This window comes from Terrapene carolina, unplaced genomic scaffold, assembly GCF_002925995.2.
Source record: "Terrapene carolina triunguis isolate 2854851 unplaced genomic scaffold, T_m_triunguis-2.0 Scaffold66, whole genome shotgun sequence".
Taxonomy (NCBI): domain Eukaryota; kingdom Metazoa; phylum Chordata; order Testudines; family Emydidae; genus Terrapene; species Terrapene triunguis.
The window spans coordinates 7,033,831-7,054,850 of record NW_020664417.1 but is presented as its reverse complement, the minus strand read 5'-3'; the positions used below and the strand labels follow the sequence as shown (position 1 = coordinate 7,054,850).

The 21,020-nt window shown below is 39.5% G+C and overlaps 1 protein-coding gene across 1 annotated transcript in view; it reads right to left on the bottom strand.

Annotated features, from left to right (window-relative positions):
- The window catches only part of FAT4 (FAT atypical cadherin 4), a 220,756-nt gene that overhangs the window by 101,725 nt on the left and 98,011 nt on the right, over positions 1-21,020 (bottom strand). The window contains exons 2-4 of the mRNA XM_026647814.2: positions 8,424-8,555; positions 4,586-4,847; positions 224-574 (exon numbers count right to left, since the gene is read on the bottom strand). Of these exons, the coding sequence (XP_026503599.1) occupies positions 224-574; positions 4,586-4,847; positions 8,424-8,555 (745 nt within the window). The remainder of the gene's footprint in view (positions 1-223; positions 575-4,585; positions 4,848-8,423; positions 8,556-21,020) is intronic.

Below are 21,020 nucleotides of genomic sequence, written 5' to 3'. Positions count from 1 at the left end.
CTCCCAGTTTTGTCCTGACCCTCCTTTCTCTCTGCCAATATAGCCCAAACTCCCTCTCATTTCCGACCCATCTCCCAGGTCTCCATGTTCCCCACTTACCTGTGGGCTTTGTGTCTATAAGGATGACCATTATTTGCCCGTTCATGAGCAAATGCCTTAATATCTTGCTAACATGCAACATGCATCTGCCATCAGAATTTTTAGAATACAAAGGAACACATACCATCATCTGCATCAGTAACATTAAAGTTGAGAATAGTAGATCCTGGAGGCAGATTTTCCATCAAGGACGTGCTGTATGAGGGCATGCTGAATAGTGGCGGATTATCATTTACATCTAGTATGTTGAAGTAAACTCTGATGGTAGTGAACTGACCACCACCATCTCCTGCATGGACAGTAAGAATGTAATATTGCTGCACTTCATAGTCCAATATGCGAGTCAGGTTAAAGACTCCAGTGACTGGATTCAAGAAGAACATACCATCTTCATCATCTTCACTCACAGTGTATGTGATTTCTCCATTTACACCAGAGTCATCATCAGTAGCTAAAATGGCTGCTACCAAAGAACCTACAGAAAACAATGGAAGAACTCAGTGAGAGAACAAGAATGAGGAATTTCAAAAAGACTAGAAATAAAACTGAATACTCCTATAGAACTGGTAAACAGGCCATTCCTGTGGAATAACAGGTCTCTTCCTTAAGAAATAAGAGCCTCAAAATTGTATGTTTTTGTTAACATTGGGAATTAATTACATATATAGGCCCCCAATTTACCAAAGCACTTAAGCACCAAGGTCCATTCCTATTCAGCAAAGCACTAAAGCATTTGCTTAACTTTAAGCATGCAATTAGTCCCACTGAGGCACTGAAATATACCCAAATTAGCTAGCTATCCTTTTTTTCCCTTGGGAATACATTTAAAAGGGATGAAACCCGTTGGGTGCCACAGAAATTAAGAGTGCGCTCTATAATTACTCTAAAATTTTAATAGATTTTAATAGAAAATATCCTTTCTATTTTTTAAACCTTCCTAAAAAAAAGGAGACTTTTTTTATTAAATTCTATAAGATGGTTTACAAAACCTATAGAAAAAATATTTCATTAAACTCTATGAGGCTTTTCCATAAGGGTGTGCTCAAAATGATCAATAATTTCACAGACTTTCGCTCCACAGGAACATTTTTGACTTTCTCTTATATTTAATTTTATTGTGTACAAGTTTTTTTAGGCTGCTGAGTGGTTATTCCAGTATGGTTTTTATTTTAAATTATTCTTAGGACATACAGAACCGTGGACAGGCATCTCTATTTTGTATTTAAATTGAAAAAAAGTAAATACACTGCATAAAGTGAGACAAAATACTGTCTTTCAATAGTATTTAACTTGCAGTGTTCAAGGAAGGGAACCTTGAGTGTAGGTAAATGCCAGCTATTAAACCTACATTTATTCTTTTTTTGAATGGAGCTGCTGAAAGTTGTAATGTCTGTTAAGTATATAACAAACTTTTCATTTCTTTTTTTTTTTTAAATTACCATGAGCAATAACATAATACTTGATCAGGAAACTAAAACCCTCATTCTTCACAGAGGGTCCATTCTTGTAGTCCTTAGTCAAGTATAATTCCCACTTCCTTTGAGTTTGGCCCGTTGCTTTATTTTTGCACTTCTTGCTATACTTGCTATGCTATCCTTGCTGAAGTTTAGAAATTGGGTGTCAGCGTTTAAGGATTTTTAATACTAACTATAATTAAGATCACTCCATTTCCAAAACAGAAAATCATTTTGTTGCTTTTTCATGGAACCAGATAAATTACATGCTTTACAACACACTTAGTTATATTTTAGCAATGCAATCATCAAAACTGCTCAATATCAGAATGAAAATTAGTGCTACAATTTTATCTGTTTAAGCAAGCTGAACATTCTGGTTTCTGTTACAGATACTTGATTTCCTAATGTTTCAATATTGCTGATTGCGGCTAAAAGGCTGTCCTAATGCTGGATACGATTACCAAATGTATAGTCAGCATATCAGCTGCAACTGTAACTTGCAAATAAATAAGGAGCCGATCATTGCTGGCCTTTGTGCAATGTGCAGGGTTAAGAAAGGAGGCAAAGAGCCTTCATGCACCTCCGCAAAAGGGCAAACTGCAATTACAATCCCTACACTGGATGGAATACTGGGAATGCTCCACTTGTGCATCACCTAGGACAGTGTTTCCCAAACTTGGGATGCCGCTTGTGTAGGGAAAGCCCCTGGTGGGCTGGGCCAGGTTGTTTACCTGCCGCGTCCGCAGGTTCGGCCGATCGCGGCTCCCAGTGGCCACGGTTCGCCGCTCCAGGCCAATGGGGGCTGCAGGAAGCGGCACGGACCGAGGGATGTACTGGCCGCCGCTTCCAGCAGCTCCCATTGGCCTGGAGCAGCGAACCGCGGCCAGTGGGAGCCGCGATCGGCCAAACCTGCGGATGCGGCAGGTAAACAAACCGGCCCGGCCCGCCAGGGGCTTTCCCTGCACAAGCGGCGTCCCAAGTTTGGGAAACACTGACCTAGGACATAAGACACACCAAGTGGGAAACACCTACCTGCCCCCTGCATACTGGCCTGTCAACTGGAGCAAGATCATTGGAAAGTGGAATGGGACAAGCTGCACCATCCTAACAGTAGCACCCGTGTGCACCTGTGATAGGAAGGGGATAAAGGCACAATTCTGTACCAAACACCGCTGGACCAGTATATATCTAGCACATTTTGGCCTTAAGTAAATATATTGTCCTCAAATTATTACAACTTTTTATTAATTTTTGATGCTTGAATTCTATATTTTTGAAGATTGTTTTAGTGATTTAAGAGAATATTCTCATCTCAAGCTGCCAGGATTATACAGTATGTACACCTGTAAACTAATTCCCATTAAAACATACTGAGCCTAAAAACACCACATTCATTACCCTAGGCAGCCTCAGTAACTATCTTTCTGTGCTTAGTACATGAATTCCCGTGGTACTGCAATCACTGCTAGAGGCTTTTTTTTTTTTTTAATTCACCACACTGAGCACTGTAGTGGTCTCCGAACAGTGTGTGCTCTTACCCACCATATGTAGTGTATTATCTACAGCATGCACAACAGCATGAGTGAAGGAAAGAATTCCAAACTTAACTCAGAATTTCCTCTCTTGGTCAGACTGAGTCTGACCCTTTAATATTATAAGGATTTTCTTTCCCTATTATATTTACTTCTTTTTAATGGTAGCATTAAAAAGAAAAGATCTACAAAACCCTCTCATTGATGCTCTAGTAATTCCACAGGTCCTTTGGCAGGATGCATCTACTGTTAATAATATACACATTGAGAGACTACAATACCTGATTTGTTGAAGCATAAAAATACTATGAATTCTCACAGTATATTTCCATTCCCATTCTATACGATACGATGAAAAACAACATTCATTCTGGGCTGAGGATGTGCATACCAAGTTTCAGCCCGAAGGTGAATAAGATGGAGTTATGAATAGAGCTGTGCAAAATGTTCACTTCAAATCTCAATTCACTTGAAACTGAGGCAAGTTAGGGGTCTTAGTCTAGCTTATAAATATCAGTTCAAGTCTATGAAGGTCTCATATTTAGTCAGCCTACATTCTTCTGGTCCAGCTGGCTCCCCAAATTTAGCACCTCTACTCCCGCTTCCTGCTGGGACCTGATATCCACTGCCTTGGGTCTTCTGAGAACACTGGGTGGCTGCCACTCACCAACATTTTTCTGTCCATTCTCATTTAGTAGTAGAACCCAGAGGCCCCAATCAGGACTGGAGTGCTCCTTACATAAACACATAAAGATACGAGCCCTGCCCTACACCTAAAAATTGCAGTCTTCTTTTTCTGGGAGGCCTACCATTTGTTCAATAGCTAACTCTGGCAACAGGAATATCCCTTCTCCTGCTGCCTATGAGGAAAGTTAGGCCCCTTCCTGACCACCCCTAAAGACAGTCAATTTAAGGGAATGGGATTTGGCTCCATTTGGCCTTCTCCCCACCATTAAAAAGATGGAGGAACCACAAAAATGAAGAGGGCGCCACCTGCCCCGAACACAGCAAGGTTGTCCAACCTTGCCTGAAGAAGAGAAAGGGCAAGTAAAGGCTGCATCCCACCTGGAGGCCTGTGCCTATAGTGTGAATGAGTGGGATAAGGGTGAATGGATAGAGTAGGGAGGTGGTTTCTTGGAAGCACATATTCTATAGAATTTGAACCTGCAAGGGATTATTTAATTATAGTTTTGCATCCCTGAAAAATGATGTAACAGAAATATTTGCAAATGTTTACCACACTGGCACTATTATAAGAAAAACAGAAATAAATTTTAGCAATTTAACCTCTGCGTCGTGAATGTCTATGCTCTAAATAATACGGATAAATAGTGATGGCACACATGAAAAAAATAGAATGATAATCTGCCACATGTTAGCAATAAAATTAGTGTGTCAATAGTGACAATATTAGTGATCACTGGTATATAGGTCAACTGAAAATAAAGGGTGCGGACCATCAATTTTAGAAAATAACAAGGTTTATTCCTTATTTACCTGGGGTAGTATCCTCTGGTACATCAAACGAATACACAGGTTTAGAGAATTTTGGTATGTGATCATTAACATCACTAATAGTAATGTTTATTCTCATGTCTGAGGACTGTAGACCGTCATCAGCACGAACCAGCAGGGAATACTTGGAGCGACGTTCCCTATCCAAACGTTTGGTGGCTACTAGATCTCCTGACTCTGGGTCAATGTGGAAGCTGTCTTCAGCACCACTGATGATAGTGTAAGTGACAAGAGCATTAGCTCCCTAAATAAAAACAAAAGTAGTCAGATCAAGTTATTTGTCAGGCAACTCTTTAAGACCAAGTCATTCCAACAACTGCTGTCTGCAAACATTGTTCGGAACAATTTCCTTAACAAAATAGCACCCCCACACAAACACACACATCTAATATTTATTTGGACTGGACAGATAGAGATAAGATTATCAGATATTTTTTAACTCCTGTTCAAAAAAAGGATCAAATCTAGTCAGTAAAATAAAGTGCAGGGAAACACTGGTCTTCTACAGGCTTCGAAATCTGATTTAAGATCAAATCAGTTTCACCATAATCTATTTACTATATCATTTTCTCTCTTAACAGTGATTAATGTTTCTTTTTATTGTTTTATGTTTGTGAGGCTGAATTAAGTGATCAATCTAAAACAGGGCTCAATTCAGCCCTTTCTATTCCATGCCTTGGTGGACAGAGAGTAATGGAGAAGTAGCAGCCAACTGGCAAACATCCTTCTCTAAAATGTAATGATAAACTTGCTGTTTAAAATTACAGGTCACTTAGGCTACATCTACTCTGTGAGCTAGGGTTGTGATTCCCCTGCTCGTGTACACATACTTACACTAGCACTCACTGAGTGTAGCCACTGTAGCCTGGGTAGTGGCAGCAGAGGTATGCTGACCTGTGCTGAGTATAAATTCACCTGAAACTAGTGGGCTTGTACTTGGCATAGTTCAGCTATGCCTTCATTGCAACTACCAATGCTACCGCAGCTACACTGCTATTTATACTCACATTAGCTTGGTGAGTACTAATGTGAGTACGTGTTCATAAGCAAGGGAATCACAACCCTAGCATGTAGAGTAGATGTAGCTTTAAACGCCATGTTCATATCTGGTGTCATGAGAGAGATAAAGATACTTATGTGAACATTTGGACAGTATGCCTCTTACCAAATTTTTTATCCAGAGTGTTTGTTCAAAAACCAGGAATCAGTTAATTGATAAAATAAATTAAAACGTATACATCTGCCCAGACTCAAACAGCTGTGCATAGCACTTCAGTCCACATACTCTCTGTATATTCAGGTGTACCTGGTGCACGTAATGCATTTTCCTGTAATTGTATAGTTTAACAAAAACATTCAGTGAAAACTTTGCATTTCTTAGGTGACCACACTCTTTATTATTTGTTCCATTTAACCAGTTATTCCCATTTTCTCATAATGGAGTCCAACTATGAAACTGACCGCATTTGATATGGTCTGGCAAAATCAGTAACTTTTCATAAATTAGGTGAAAGGCAAAGAAAATCAAAATACTTAAAACCCATTAAAACAAATCATCTGATATATAGAAATTTCCTGTCTACACACTGACTAAAAAAATTAGCAAAATGCAAAAAGTTGTAATTGTTAAAGCCATGGCTACTACCTGGTGCCTATGAAATGACATCACAGTTATGTTGATCTGAATGAATGCCTTAATATAATGGGTGAAAGTATGAAAACTACTGGCCAAAAGCCATTATATAAAACATACAAAGGATTTTCTTACACATTTAGAGCATGATTTTTGAAGGGGCCTTAATCTGGCTTCCTTTTTTATGTTCACAATTTTATTCCTCCCTGCAAGTAATTGCGCATGCAGCCAGTAGGTAGATGTCTATAGGCACGAGCAAAATATTGAGCTGTAGTTACCTGCTGACATAAATTACAGGTGCAAAAAGTAGGCCAGGTTTTAAGTCAGACCCTCAATATCCAAAAATGTATTGTGGCAAGAATATTACATGTAAAAAAAGATCATACAATTCACTTCAGAATGGAAAGGAAAATAGTTAAAATCTTCCATTGTTAGAAACACACAAGTAAAGATGTGTATGCAATTTTAAAATACACATTGTTACAAACATCAAAAATGTATCTTGCACTCTTCAGAAACATTTTAAATAACTGGCATTAGACTATGAAAATTAAGTATCATCATTCGTCCTCATTAGGGAACTGAGTGCCCCTGGAAGCCAAAGGAAAGACTCTCATTGAAATGAGGGGTTTGGAACCAGCTCTAGTAGCATATTAGTATGCTTAAAAAAAAAAAGGGGAAAAAAAAGGATGGTTATTGATGTTTTCTAAAAACACGTGCCTCTAATCATCCAGTTACAAACAATGTTAAAATTAGGCTCCACACTTACAAACAGACATGTCACTATTATGAAGTCATGATTCTTTTATTCACATTTTATCTACCAGCTACAACTTACGTTGTGGATAACTGACTTACACATCCTTTCTATTAGATGCAGGGACACAAAGTCCTGCTCTTTGCCCCTACAAAAGAGATACTACTAGGAAGAGAAACCAACAATTTGGAAGAAGAAAGAAAGAAAGGAGACATACACACATTCTTACTCATATTGGATGTGTTCTATTAGTTTGGTTATAGAAGGGACTAGATAAACTATCATTAAAACAGTCATAGAAGCCGGCACTAAGCTAACACTAAAAGAGTTATAGGATTATCCTTACTACTGTTGAGTTAACTCATTATTTATTTAAATGAAAGGTGTTTGTTTTTTAATTATTTGATTTTATAGTTTATTGGTAATACAACTTGCCTGGTACACACCTATTGACATTGTAACCTTTTGTACAGTCAATAGAAAGTCAATTAAAATGAATAAAACATTACAATTAACATTTAAATGACTTTCTGCCCCAAAAAATTAATAAATTAATGAAATTACACATACACACAGACTTCCAACAATATTGTAATATCATTACTAGGTCAGCTGTTCAGCTGGAATGCTTCCATTATATTCTTAATGGCTGCTCAGTTGTAATGTCTTGATAGCACTGAATCCGTATGGTTGACCGTTGAATGCTAGGAAAAGTACTTATGCTCAGTAGGGTTTTTCAAAGTTCTTTCTTTTCTCTTTTATTTTTATAAAATTAAAGCCCATGGTAACACATCATAGTGACAGTAGCTAGATCTAGTCATAGAGTAGGCAAACACGGTGAAAGCTTCCCCAGCTTAAAAATACAGCAACCTTTGCCTGAGCCAGTGGTTAGTCTGTAAATTTTGGATCTGGCTTTGGATTTTGGACATCTCCATAGTTCAAAGCTGTTTGGATCTGAAATTATGGTTTCAAACACTTCCCCACCAAAGAGCCTTGACCATGGGCTAAAGTGAGCACTTTTAGGACTGACATGATAGTCCAGTTTCTGTGTCAAGTCAGCGTGTAACATCTTTGCTGAGAATGACAAAAAGGATGCTAATGAGTACCAAACTATGGGTTGTGATTTTTTTAATCTGTACAACTGCTCATTAAAAGGTGGATTGAGAGCATCCACTCATTTCACACAGGCCAGTGAATGCCCCCAGGTGACAGCGACTTTGGCTAACAATCTTTCCATGGGAGTAACTCACAACTATGATACTTTCTGAATATACTGTGGGGGAGGAGAAGGGCCAGACTGTAGTAGAAATGTGCTGTTGCACTTCTTTCTCAGGTGAAATTCTCATTAGAGTAGTTCAGAATCAGGTCAAAATATGTTCACAAAATGGTATTATTTAATATTCTTGTTCAAATAAGAAACATTCTCTTACCTCATCAGCATCCATGGCTGTCAGCTGCATTATTTTAGATCCATCTCCTATATTCTCTTCTACAGTTAGATCAAGCATGTCTGTTGGGAATACTGGTGGGTTGTCATTGATATCCTGAAGTGTTATTTCCACCTAAGATGCAGGAAAAAAGAAGAGTTTCATGAGTGCTGTATCCGTCAGACATTGATTAAACATGAATGTTGCAAATCACCTAACTTTGAAAAAAATCAGGTCAACTATGCCTAATCAGATGAATAAGAACATTCCCAAATAACAACACCAACAACAACAACAGAAAAAGCTCCTAAGGCTATTAAAATTCCATGTTATTATGAAATCCTCATAGAAAAGCCTCTAACATAAATAAAGTTCATTTGACTTGTTGATAGCAATTGATTTTAAATGGTCTTAGTCTAGTTTATATTGGACTAGGTCCACTGATCAACTGTCATTGTAATCCTCAATGTTGGCCTCTGGAGGACAGCTGCCAAGACCTGGGGAAGAAGATCATTCAACCATTAAATGCTGCCTGACATAAAGATGAGGTGGTGTAAAATTCCCCCTGAAATGTTTACATATTGGCAACTCTCAGTTCTGTGGGAGGAAAAATTCCCTTGCATTTTATATAAAAAAGCATTCTGTTCTGCCCATCTCTCCCCCCAAGATTCTCTTATAATTGCAAACACAAATTCCTCACTCCCTGCCTAATCACATCTAAAAACAAATATTCTTTTAATACGTTGTGTTTATATACTTCACAAATATTAATGCTAGTGTCTGAAAGATTGGCCAAGGTTATTTACTCATTGTTCTATGTAAGTATGATTGTTTAGTTCTCACAGGATTGCTGATGCTGAAATTCAAAACTTTAGGGCTTGCTTTTTCACTGTTCACTGGGTACTGCTTGCTAAGGTTCCGATAAAGGAAGAGAGGACAACAGCTGTTTTATATCTATAGTGAAAGTAAATGCTTCCCACAGGGCTCAAAACATTAAGTGGTCACCAGAATCTGAAGACCACCAAAGAGAAAACTGAGTAGCTGGGGCAGGACTGTCTTTGTTGTTTGTTTTACAAACAGGGAAAGGTAGATAGGTGAGCTAGACAGAAAGAGAAACAAAGAAATGGATAACTTAAAAGAAAAAGCAGATATGCAGATTGACAGATAGAATAGTAATTGTACTTTAGTACCTCCCTTTCTCATTGCCCACAAGGGATTTCCCCACACTTGATTGAGAACATATGGCTTAACCAGGTCTGGGTATAATCAGTGCAGACATCTGAGCTCCACTGCCTGTAGTTTCTACGAACTCTAGTAAACTACTAGATTTTCTTCTTATACTCTGCTATCACCTAACACTAAGGCAATCAATGGCAGAATCAGTTTTATTTGATCAGGAGAATGAGCACCTCAATGGTAGGAGTTTCGTTTCTGTGAGGAATAAATAGTTTGTGCCAATATACCCAGGGGCGCCAGAACGGGGAATACGAGGCTTACTGGCTGACAGGGGGAGAGGCAGTGGGGAGTGAGCGGGGAGTGGAGTCTTGGGGGAAGGGAAAGTGCAGGAGCTGGGACTCAGGGGAAGGGGTCATGCAGGGGAGGGCCTGAGGGGAAGGGGCGGGACAGGGGCAGGGCCAGGGTTCAGGCACCGGTGGCCTCCCCACTTTTAGGGAGCTTCCGCTGCTCCTTAATCTACTCCATGCTCTGTCTCTACCTGTGGCCTTGAGGTCACTTAATCTGAACAAGAGTCTTCCCAACTCAGTTCATCTGTATTTATCTGATCTTGTTTCTTATTGTGTCTCTCCCCAACCTTACCTCTATGTCAGTTTCAACTGCCTACTTGTCCATTCCTCCCATAAATACCTTCATGTTTTCATACATGTCACTGGCAAATTTCAGTTTTCAATACAGTAACCGTAGGTTTTTGAAAAAAATCAGAAAACTATCTAAGGACCTCATTCTACAGGGTGCTGAGAGCAATCAGCTCCCATTAGCTTCAATGAAGTAAGGATACTGGGCCCTGTATAAGCAAACCACTTTTGTTTTTAAACACTTGTTTATGTATGCTTTAGAATTTTTAAAATCTTGTTTGCAAACTTGTTTATAATAATTCTTAGAAAGTCTGAAGTTTAAAAATAATTTTATTCACCAGTATTTGTTTGCTTTCAGATCTGTGCACACAGTGGTTTGTTATTGTAGGGTTGTTCATGAGTGTTGGGCTGCTGGCATTTTTGTATGTAATTATAGAAGAGAACTGAGTCATTTGTATTACTAATAATAAACATTGCATGAACATTGTAGGAAAGCACTTGTAAAAAGTCTAAGTCAAATGTTGGACCTATCAGCTTTGAGTGCCTTTTATAGAAGGCCATAATTAATTAATTTAGATTATATTTAATTTATTTGTATATTTATTACAAGCGGTGCATAGATGTCTCCCAGGATGAGACCTCATATGCCAAACTCCACCAGGAAGCTTTTGTTGCCAGATTCAAACCTCTGAAAATAAGAGTTTGTAATAAATCTTTAATATGTTGACCCAACATTAACTATAGTGTCACAAATAATTACTCTAATTAAACAGCCAGAGAGATTCATTTTCAAAGAATTAAATTGTTCAAGAGGTTCATTTTCAAAGAGACTGAGGTAGTATTGTGACAATTACTCACAGAATGAGAAGGGAGTTAGAAATGGAAGATGAAGGATGGTTATATTTTATACCTGCCAGTCAAGTCTTGGCCCTTGAACTGGCACAGATGAAGCATGCTGTTGTTCTACTGAAACTATTAAATTTCACCAGCTACGGCTTGAAGGTACGGCAGCTGTGTAGCTTTTCAATTTATTTATTAATGCTATATATATATATATATCATGCACAGCTAATGTTTCAGCTGCAGGTGACATTTCACCACCAGAACACATTTTCACAATGAGTGATTGTCCTTTGTAATGTTTGTCAACTTTTGGGTTTCTTCCGGCTAATGACTTTGCATTCCAGAGGTCCCTGATCCCAATATAGCTATAATCTACACAACATACAATAGTTAGTGGAAGGGAACACAAATAGTTAGAATTGTGGGGTACAAAGTTAATTAATACAAGGACAAATTGGCTCACTGGTTTTCAGGATGATTAAAAAGAAGGTACGTAAGATCAAGAAGTCATTCTGGATCTTATCCTGAAAATTCAGTGCAACAAATAAATAGAACAGCCATATTTCATACTGACACCCCTTTTAAAATGCAGGAACAGAGCTAGCTCACAATGAAACAAAAAAGGTCAATTATAATCAGAATGCAATATTTTTAGGTGTGTTTGTAATAGCAATTTTCTGATGTATTTATTTGCAGTCTACCAGGACTGATATATTGGGTCTATCTTTATGTTTGCGGGTACTGTATTTCTAATTAGCCAGCCCTGTAGACAGTTGTAGTAGGAATTAAAGATAGCCTACACACAGCACTGCAAACTGAAAGAACATTGGCATATGCCCATTAAAACTGATGTCACTGAAGCAAGGTAGCTCAAGAGGAGAGAGACTATTATTTCCTCACACTCCCTCCCCACAACACCAACTGTTGGTTGCTTTGTTCTGTACCTTAGGGCCCATTTAATAAAAAAATACATTCAAATTGTATTTCTGCCTGTATTGGTCCCTAAGAGCTAGTACTTAGTCTTCTATTTGGAGCTATTGGGAAATATAGTGAGGAGGCGTGGCCTCTCTGAGACAGACGTTGGGATAACTGCAAGCCCCCTTGGTGGGCGGAGCCGGGACAGGAATTGGAAATATAAAAAGCCAGCCCTCCAGCTCAGTTGGAGAGGAGCAGGACGTCCCTCACCCGCTGCTGGAGCTCAGACCCGACAGCAACTGCTGCAGTGCCCGAGATGTGGAGGGACTGCCAGAGCTGCCGGTTGCCGGAGACATCGAGGAGTTGCTGGGGCTGCCATTAGCTGTTTACCCCAGCGAGAAGGATGATGACCCTGGGACCCAGGTACCTCCCCGCAAATGGGTGTGTAGGAAGTAGCCATGGGAGCTGTGTTGCGGCTGGATTTCCCCGTTGACCCAGTGGCAGACCACTCTGCCACTGTTAGAGCTCTGGACTGGGACGCAGTGGAGTTGGGTGGGCCTGTGTCCTCCTATCCCTGCCACCTCACCCCTGGGATGGCAGTCTCCCCACCACAGGCCAAGAGGCCTGTTTTTGTTGGCGATCTGCCAGAGCCAGGGCCCCCGACTACTTGCTGCCCCGCCCTGTTTGAGGGCCTGGTCTTAAAGGCTCATTATTGCTCTATCTTGAGTACAGGCCGGAGCTTCCTGCATTTGCTGCCCTGCCCTGTTTGAAGGCTAGAATAATAGACTTGTTACTGCACTGTCCTGACTATGGGCCACAGTCTCCTGACTTTGCTGCCCTGCCCTGCCTGAGGGCCTGGGCTAATAGACTCATTATTGTTCTGCCCTAAATACCAACCAGAGCCACCTAACTGCTTGTTGCCTCGCCCTGCCGGAGGGCCGGGGATTATGGACACTGCTGCTTTACCTTGACTGTGGGCTAGAACTCCCAAACTGTTTAGTGCCCTCTCTGCTTGGAGGACCGGGGCTCCTAGACTCAGTACTGGGTTACCCCGCCGAGTGGCAGAGACCCCGATGCATATTCCCGCAAAACTGTGCTATTCCAGGGGACTTGTAGTGAGGGGTGTCACCAGACGGACGGAGGGACAGCTGCGACCACCTTACAGGAAATTAATAACTATTTAGGAGATAGAAAATGAATTTAATAGATGAAATACTTTCACAAGCTGAGGCATGAGGGCAGAAGCTCATTGGGCAGTTGTGCCCACCAACTTTTTATAGTGTCCCGGTTTGAAGAGGTATGGCTAGTTCAGTGAATGACTTCAATATTTATTATTTATACATTTGTTGAGGAGATGGAGGGCAGGGAGGAAATACCATTCTAGAACAAATATCAAAGCCAATACATATCCTTCCTTAATAAACTACCTTTCCCTTTCCTAGATATTCAACAACTTACATTTGCTGAAAATGACCTTCCAGGTTTCACAATCTACCTCACAGGTTTCCCCAAATATTTGATTTGTATCATGGTTACCTGTGTCACAAGCTGCCTATTCACAACAAAATAAAATCCCGTTTCTGGAATCTTTGAGTGAAATCCTGGTCCTGCTGAAGTCTATGCAAAACTCACATTGGTTTCAGTGGGGCCAGCATGTCAAACCTTGTGCACCTTAGCATCCCATTTATTTCAACAAGAGGTTTAGTGTACAAGGATTGCAATACAGAGTCATAATACCAGAATCAAAACTTGTTATTGTCAGTTGACTAAGAACTTGAATAGATCTACTATAGGCGGAGATAAAAAGAACAGCCTGATCACTCTACTTTTCCATAACACTTTCCTCCTCACAAATTCGCAGCCATTTCTTGCAAAACACTGAAAATTCAAGTATGCCTTTAGGATACTGGAGAATGAGGTTTGCTTTCTTATTATGCAACATATCTGCTCTTAAGACAATACAATAATATCATAATTAGGGCCTCATACAAATATTTTTACTTGTTTAGTCCATTGAACTCAGTGGTACTATTCACATAAGTAAGGGCTGCATGATTAAGAAAACATATTTATTAGAAAAGAAACCAATAATGACAAAATGTCCGTTAGCAAAACTATTGAGTTGAAATAACAGGATAAACTTCACCCTCTACACTTGTAATTAACAATTTCCTCAGACTCAAGACTTGGTAACATTCTTACACTAATGCAAGAAACCTGCTCCTACAGCAGAACGTTCATTTATCCTCAAAATCTCTGTGCCAATATGATTGCTATGACAGCCTATGGCCTTAGATACTTTCCAAGCAGGGGAAATATTAATTAACTTGAACTAGTTAGGATTATTATTTACTGTTTAAATTAATCTCTTATGTTTTTTCTATAAACAAATCCACATTACATTATGCCTTGGAGGAATGTGTAACAATAAGTTTGCTAGCATGAGGTAAGACAGCATTCAGTTCAAATTTACTTTCCTTGTTTTATTTGTTGTTATTGTTCTTTTTTAAATATAAATATGAGATTAAGAGTTCTTTTCTCCAGCCAAACAACTTCAGGTCTAATTATACGTAAATAATCAAACTGAGAGCTTACATCACAAAGCAATCAATCAGATACTATTTATATAAGTAATCAGTTAGGGCTTGATTCTGCACTCATTGAAGTCAGTAGCAAAACTCCCATTAAATTCAGTGGTTCGGAATGAGGCCTTTACTCAGAACAAAGCATGAAATGCCGCTTTTCTGGTTAAACTGTATTGTTTCTCAGGAAACCACATTTCTTCCCAAGCTCCCAGTTGCACGTGTGAAGGCTACAGCAAGCTTTAACTTCCTCTGTAATGATGCTTCCTAAGCAGCAATAATGTCTCACTTGCTGTATGACTGTGTCATTCACTGGAATGTTGCATGTCTTCCCAGAATCCTGGCATACCGCCATAGTTTTTGTTTTGTGCACATTCAACTGTAAACTATATTCTTTGCCATATTACTCTACAATCACCACAACTTTTCTATTCACAATAGGGCATTTTTTTCCTATGAGGGTTAGGGTTTCCAGGGGTCCGGTTTTCGATCAGAACGTCCAGTTGAAAAGGGACCTGGTGGCTCCGGTCAGCACTGCTAACCGGGCTGTTAAAAGTCCAGTTGGTCGCCCGCAGCATGGCATGCAGGGTGCCAGGCAGGCTCCGTGTGGCTCCCAGGAAGCTGCCAGCATCTTCTTCTGGCTTCTAGGTGTAGGGTTGGCCACAGGGACTCCATGCACTGTCCCTGCCCCGAGCGCCAGCTCTGCAGTTCCCATTGGCCGGGAACTGTGGCCAATGGGAGCTGCAGGGGCGGCACCTGCAGGCGGGGGCGGCACACGGAGCCACCTGGCCGTGCCTCTGCCTAGAAGCCTGAGGAAAATGTCACTGTTTCCGGGAGCCACCTGAGGTGAATGCTGCCTGGAACTCGTGCTCTGCACCCCCTCCTGCACCCCAAACTTCCTCCCTGAGCCCGCACCCTGCACCCCCTCCTGTCCCCAAACCCCTCATCTCCAGCACCACCCCAGAGCCTATACCCCCAGACAGAGCCCGCAATTTCTCCCGCACCCCAACCCCCTCCTCCAGCCCAGAGCCCCATCCTGTACCTTGAACCCCTAATTTCTGGCCCCAGCCCAGAATCCATACCCCCTCCCATACCCCAACCTCCTGCCACAGCCCAGAGCCCCCTCCTGCACCCCAATCCTCTCATCTCCCAGAGTCCACACTCCCAGCCGGAGCCCTCATCCCTCCTTTGTACCCCAACCCCCTGTCCCAACCTAGTGAAAATGAGCAAGTGAGCGAGGATGGGGGAGAGCGAGTGACAGAGGAAGGGGGATGGAGTGAGCGGGGGGCAGGGCCTCAGAGAAGGGGTGGGGCAAGGCTGTTCAGTTTTCTGCAACCCTAATGAGGGTACATAGAGAGAGCAGTATTCTTGACCCTTCTGCACACTCATGCCAAGGCAGAGAGAATATGAACTGGGTGGGTGAGTGACCCTCCCATGCTTGCATAGTTCTCAGCATTGAATCAGAGTCTAAAACATTTTATTTTGTCCCTCTGGCACTGATCCTACCAGTTTTCACAAGAGGAACTCCCAACTTTCTTCAAAGGCAGTCCCACATAAAGAGGTCTTCCAGAATCAAGCCCTGAGTAGTATTATTCTTCATGCAATTTTTTTAAAGTTATTTTTAAGGACCAGGGAAAAGTGTCAACTAAAGCCAGATAACATTAACTGAAAAAGATGAGTGTCCAATTTATATACATTATATACACTCAATTAACCTGTCCCCATATCTCTATGATATAATCTACTGAATTATTAAACGGCTGCTGAAAGTCAGGTTTTACATTTTTAGTCAAAAGAGCCCCCACCTCCAGCAACAAACAAATCCCTAGACAATTACTGCTGAATGGGCTAGACAAATTCCATGCTTAACATAAAATGAGTCATTTCAGTTCTGGAATAAAATTTTAGTGACCTAACCTATGGGGTTTATGAGCTAAAAGGTATGTAAAGTAAAGCAGAGATGCTTTCATCCAATTGCATTTGGAGAAAATGTGCCAAATTCTACCCTTACATAGACTGGATTTGGATGGAATATGGTCCTGTGTGTTTAAGTCTCCACAGGCCCATTATTTATTAAATTTTATTTAGAGGTGAGGGAAGAGATTTAAAAGGTACAAAGTGAGAAACAATACATTTTTTCCCAACAAAATTTCCAATTGTCCAATGAAAACTAAGAAACAAAAATGCCACAAAAATGCTGAGCTAGCTCATGTGGCAGCAACTATAGTATGCTTGACAGCAGAAAAAATATGCAATAACTCTTCCTACCACCACCATGTACATTTGTGTTCTTGATCAAAATCCTATGGAGAGAATATGATCTAAGAAGAAAGGAACCCCCAAATGTCTTATGTGTTTAATATTTCTTCTTTTATTATTGATCAAACAAAGTCGAAAGCTAATTTGTAGAAAGGCAACTGATTTTCTTCTTTTAATTTATATATTGTGGCATCATGCTTTCTTTTTTCCATTTGCTGAAATCATATTCTCTGGAAGTCTCATGAGATACCATCTAAAGATAGTATATCACACACTGCTGTAATTGTTAGCAGAGGGCTCTTGTTTATGCCTAGAGTTTTATAATGTATGACAGAAAACTCAAGCCTTTTCTCCTTTCTATATAGGAGACAGTTCTGGCCCATAATCTGAAAAGTTTTCAGTATGACAAGAAGTAAGGATATTTCCAGTCTTCAAATCTCCATAGAAATGCTAAATCAGAAAACAGAAGGCTAAATTTTGTTCCATTACACTGATCTGACTGAGAGCAGAATTTGGCCAGGAATATATATTTCCTTCCTATCTCCATCTCTTTGGCATTTTTGTACTTGCAACAAACTATGGCTGCCCAATACTGCAAATACTTATGCACGTGTGTAGCTTTATTCACAAGTAATCTGAGGGACTACTCACATAGTTACGCACATGCTAAGTATTTGCAGAATCAGAGCTTATGTATTTCCACTAAACTGTGATATCACAAATATGACATTGATATAGCATCGAGATGCTAGAGAGAAGTAGCAGGTGCATCTTGATAATTGCACCCAGATATTAAGGGGGGTTAGAGCATTTCTCAGATGCAGAGGGAACTAGGGTCTGCATCAGAGGACCAGTATGGAAAATCCTAGAAACAGCCAAGTTTGGAGAGAAAAAATATAGCTTTATGTTTATTACTTTAATTATTAATGATGCCAGGGCCTGGGAAGGTGGTAAACTTGACCTGCAGGGCATGTATGTTTACAATTTTCAGAACAGGATGGGAAGTCCACCTGCTTATCATGATATGCCTGGGAACAAGGTAACAGTTTATATTTTAATAAAGACAGATATCAGTTGATTAACACATCCGAATATTCAATTTTCTACACAACACAAAGTCCTAGGCAGAGCATTAAGAGTCACATCAGATTATTCTGCTATGGGCCAGGAGGCTTTTTTAGACATAAAAGAATCCCACTTGTAAGCAGTGGTGAAAGGTTAATACACAGGTTGATGTTATACTGTGGAAGAAACTATACTATAGGCCAGTAGTTAGTGCGCTCAACTCAAAAGTGGCTGATCCATGTTCAAGGGACTTGAACATGGATCAGCCACTTTTCAGTTGAGTACCCTAATTACTGGCCTATAATATAGTAATTCTAACTCTTTTCTGGCCCAAATAATATTTAATCATGTAATTATTTAATTAGAGTCAAACAACTTGAGGATGATCCCCATCAGAATATCCCATAGCCCCATGGTTAGACAATTCACTTATAGATCCAGCCCTAAGTGCCTAAATCTCACTGAAAGTCAATGGGACTTAGGCTCCTAATTTGCCAAGTACCTTTGCAAATTTTATCCTCTGAGTGTGTTCTGGTCTTGCTGGATGTTAGCAGTTATAGCTCACTTACCGTTTCAAATAATCACAAAACAAAAGATAAGTGGCTGGATAAGTGTCCAGTTTATGACATGTTTTTCCTCCTATTGAGAGGATACACACTGCCTTTGATCCTCAGTCCTTAAAGCTTTAGAAATGATATGATTCAATGTTCTCTCAACAGAGTGCATTTCCCCCAGGAAATAACTGGCACAATATCACACTTCATGTGATTCAGAAGTTTAAAAAAATAACATCTTGCGTAGTAGATTCTATCCTTGGGGCCTAATTTTAGTGTTTTGAATGGGTTTTTCCCTTAACACCACAGAATTGTTTTTTTCTTTACGCTTTTATACAGTAAAATACCATTTTAGTAAGGCAATTTGACATTCTACAGTTGCATCATTTGTAGGAAGAAACAATATTTTCTAAAAAACAACCACAGATCGCATTGCTTTCAAAACCCATAGGTTTAACTGACTGGTCACAAGAAGTCATACAAATTAGAATTAAAATCACCTTCATTGCCATTCAATAGTTAAAAAGAAAAGCAGTCACTTTTTCTTGTACTTTTAAATAATCTCTGTTTCTAACCAATAATAATCTTAATACTGTGAAGAGAAGGTGCCATAATTTGTTTCTTTTCTTTTTCTTTTTTTTTAAGGTAGCCACTGGGAATTACTCTGCCTGGAGTCTGGATTAAATGTTTCACTGCATCCAGAACACTTCATCATGTAGCATAGCCAAAATCTATTATGGTTTGTAAGTGACTCATACTTCAGCTATGAGAAGGCCATAATAAAGAACATTTTACATAAAAATGCCAAAAAGCTTAGTAATTTAATCTCGATCCCAAGTAGGTATGCAAGGTCTTTGAATCCAGCATATGCTTGCTTATGCAGATAATAAGGCATTGTCTGGAAATGAGTTACCTACTGTGGACACACCAAACTTTTTGCAAAGTGAAGAGATTGTCCAGATGATACCAGTGTATGAAAAAATAAATGTTCTGATGAGAGGTTTGCAAATATTATTTTTAGTAAAAACTTGCAATATGATTTATCTGCTCACATTGTTAGGAATCTACCAGTTCTTGGACTAAGCATTTATTGAAATCTATGACATTTGGAAGCCAAGATATTAGTCAGTGAATATGTGTCTGATCAATTTAATTCCTGTAGAAGTTCATGGAAACAGATGAATAAACATCACACTATATACAGACATTAACTTTAGATGCTATTATTTGTACCACTTAATCCTAGAATGCAAACCATAAATATTCTTAGAAGCAGACAAAAATGTCTACTGATACATTGGTTAATGAAATGAACATTAGATTCAGGGATTCATCCAAACTGTTCAGTTCCAGTGTATACTTCCTGTCTGAAATTCCAAACAACAATACACTCTGTGCTGGCCAAGCTTGCTTCCCTGATTTAAATGAACTCATTTATGTGTTTAGATACTCTGTCAATTCAGTTCATGCAAAGATTTATTGTGATGTTGCGTTAAGTATCCTGAGGCATGGGGGGGGGGGAGGCGTCAAACACATATTTAAGCCCCATTTCAGCTTCATTTTGGAAAGGGCAAGTAAAAGCCAACAATTAAGCTGTTTCAACTACAAATTATCTATTACTCATGCATGTTACATGTATGCAGTCATGGCTGACTTTATTTCTCAAACAAAGGCAATTACTTCTATTAATCTTAAACCACAAAATGTCTCCTAGCATTCAGCAGCATGTGTTCCTGGGACTTGAGTGTGTTCCTTACCAGCAAAAAAATATGTATGAACAACAGGCAAAGCTGGAAACTAGCCAACCCCTGCAAGAACAGCCAGTAGTGAGGACAAGATGAGGTTAGCTCCATTCTTGACACTGAAATGCTTTCGAAAGCTCCCTGAGTGTGTGGCGACATAATAAAGAGTTGGGCTTTGTGAGCTTACTCAGTTGTTTGAAAAGTTAGAACTGAATAAGTATTTTTGAGAGGTAAAAAAAAATAAATCGTGCTGCCTTCCAGCTTTTCCTGAAATCCATACTCTTTGAGTAATTATTTAAGTGCTACATAATTTACTGCTCTTTTTAGGAAGGTGCAGTCTCAGATATAACTGAGGAATTAAAGACTGAGTTAAAGAATGTAAAAGACAAACAGAGAAATTTAAGAAAGCTATGGCACACGGATTTCAAGACACAGCAAAACAAGCACAATGGTATATACATGGGGAACAGAAATAATCCCATTTACCAGCAAATGAAAGATAAAGATCAAAGTAAAATGAATAGTACAATGAATAAAAAAGTTAACTAAATGTCACAAATGGGTTTATTTTCTTCTCCATCAGAAGCAGAAACATAATGAAATGCAGAATATTTCATCAGTATTGTTAAAGGAAAAAAATATGCAGTTTAGTTTATATTCTTAAAGAAAAAAAAAAAACACTTTTCCCCCGAAAATAGTTAAGGTTGAAAGTGTGTTTCACCAGAGTCCAGCTAGCACCCCAAAATATTACTCTTGCTTTAAACAAGTTCTTCATCTTAAAACAAAAGTCTAGAAGTCTAGAAATGATCAGTAAAGGGATGAAGCCAGA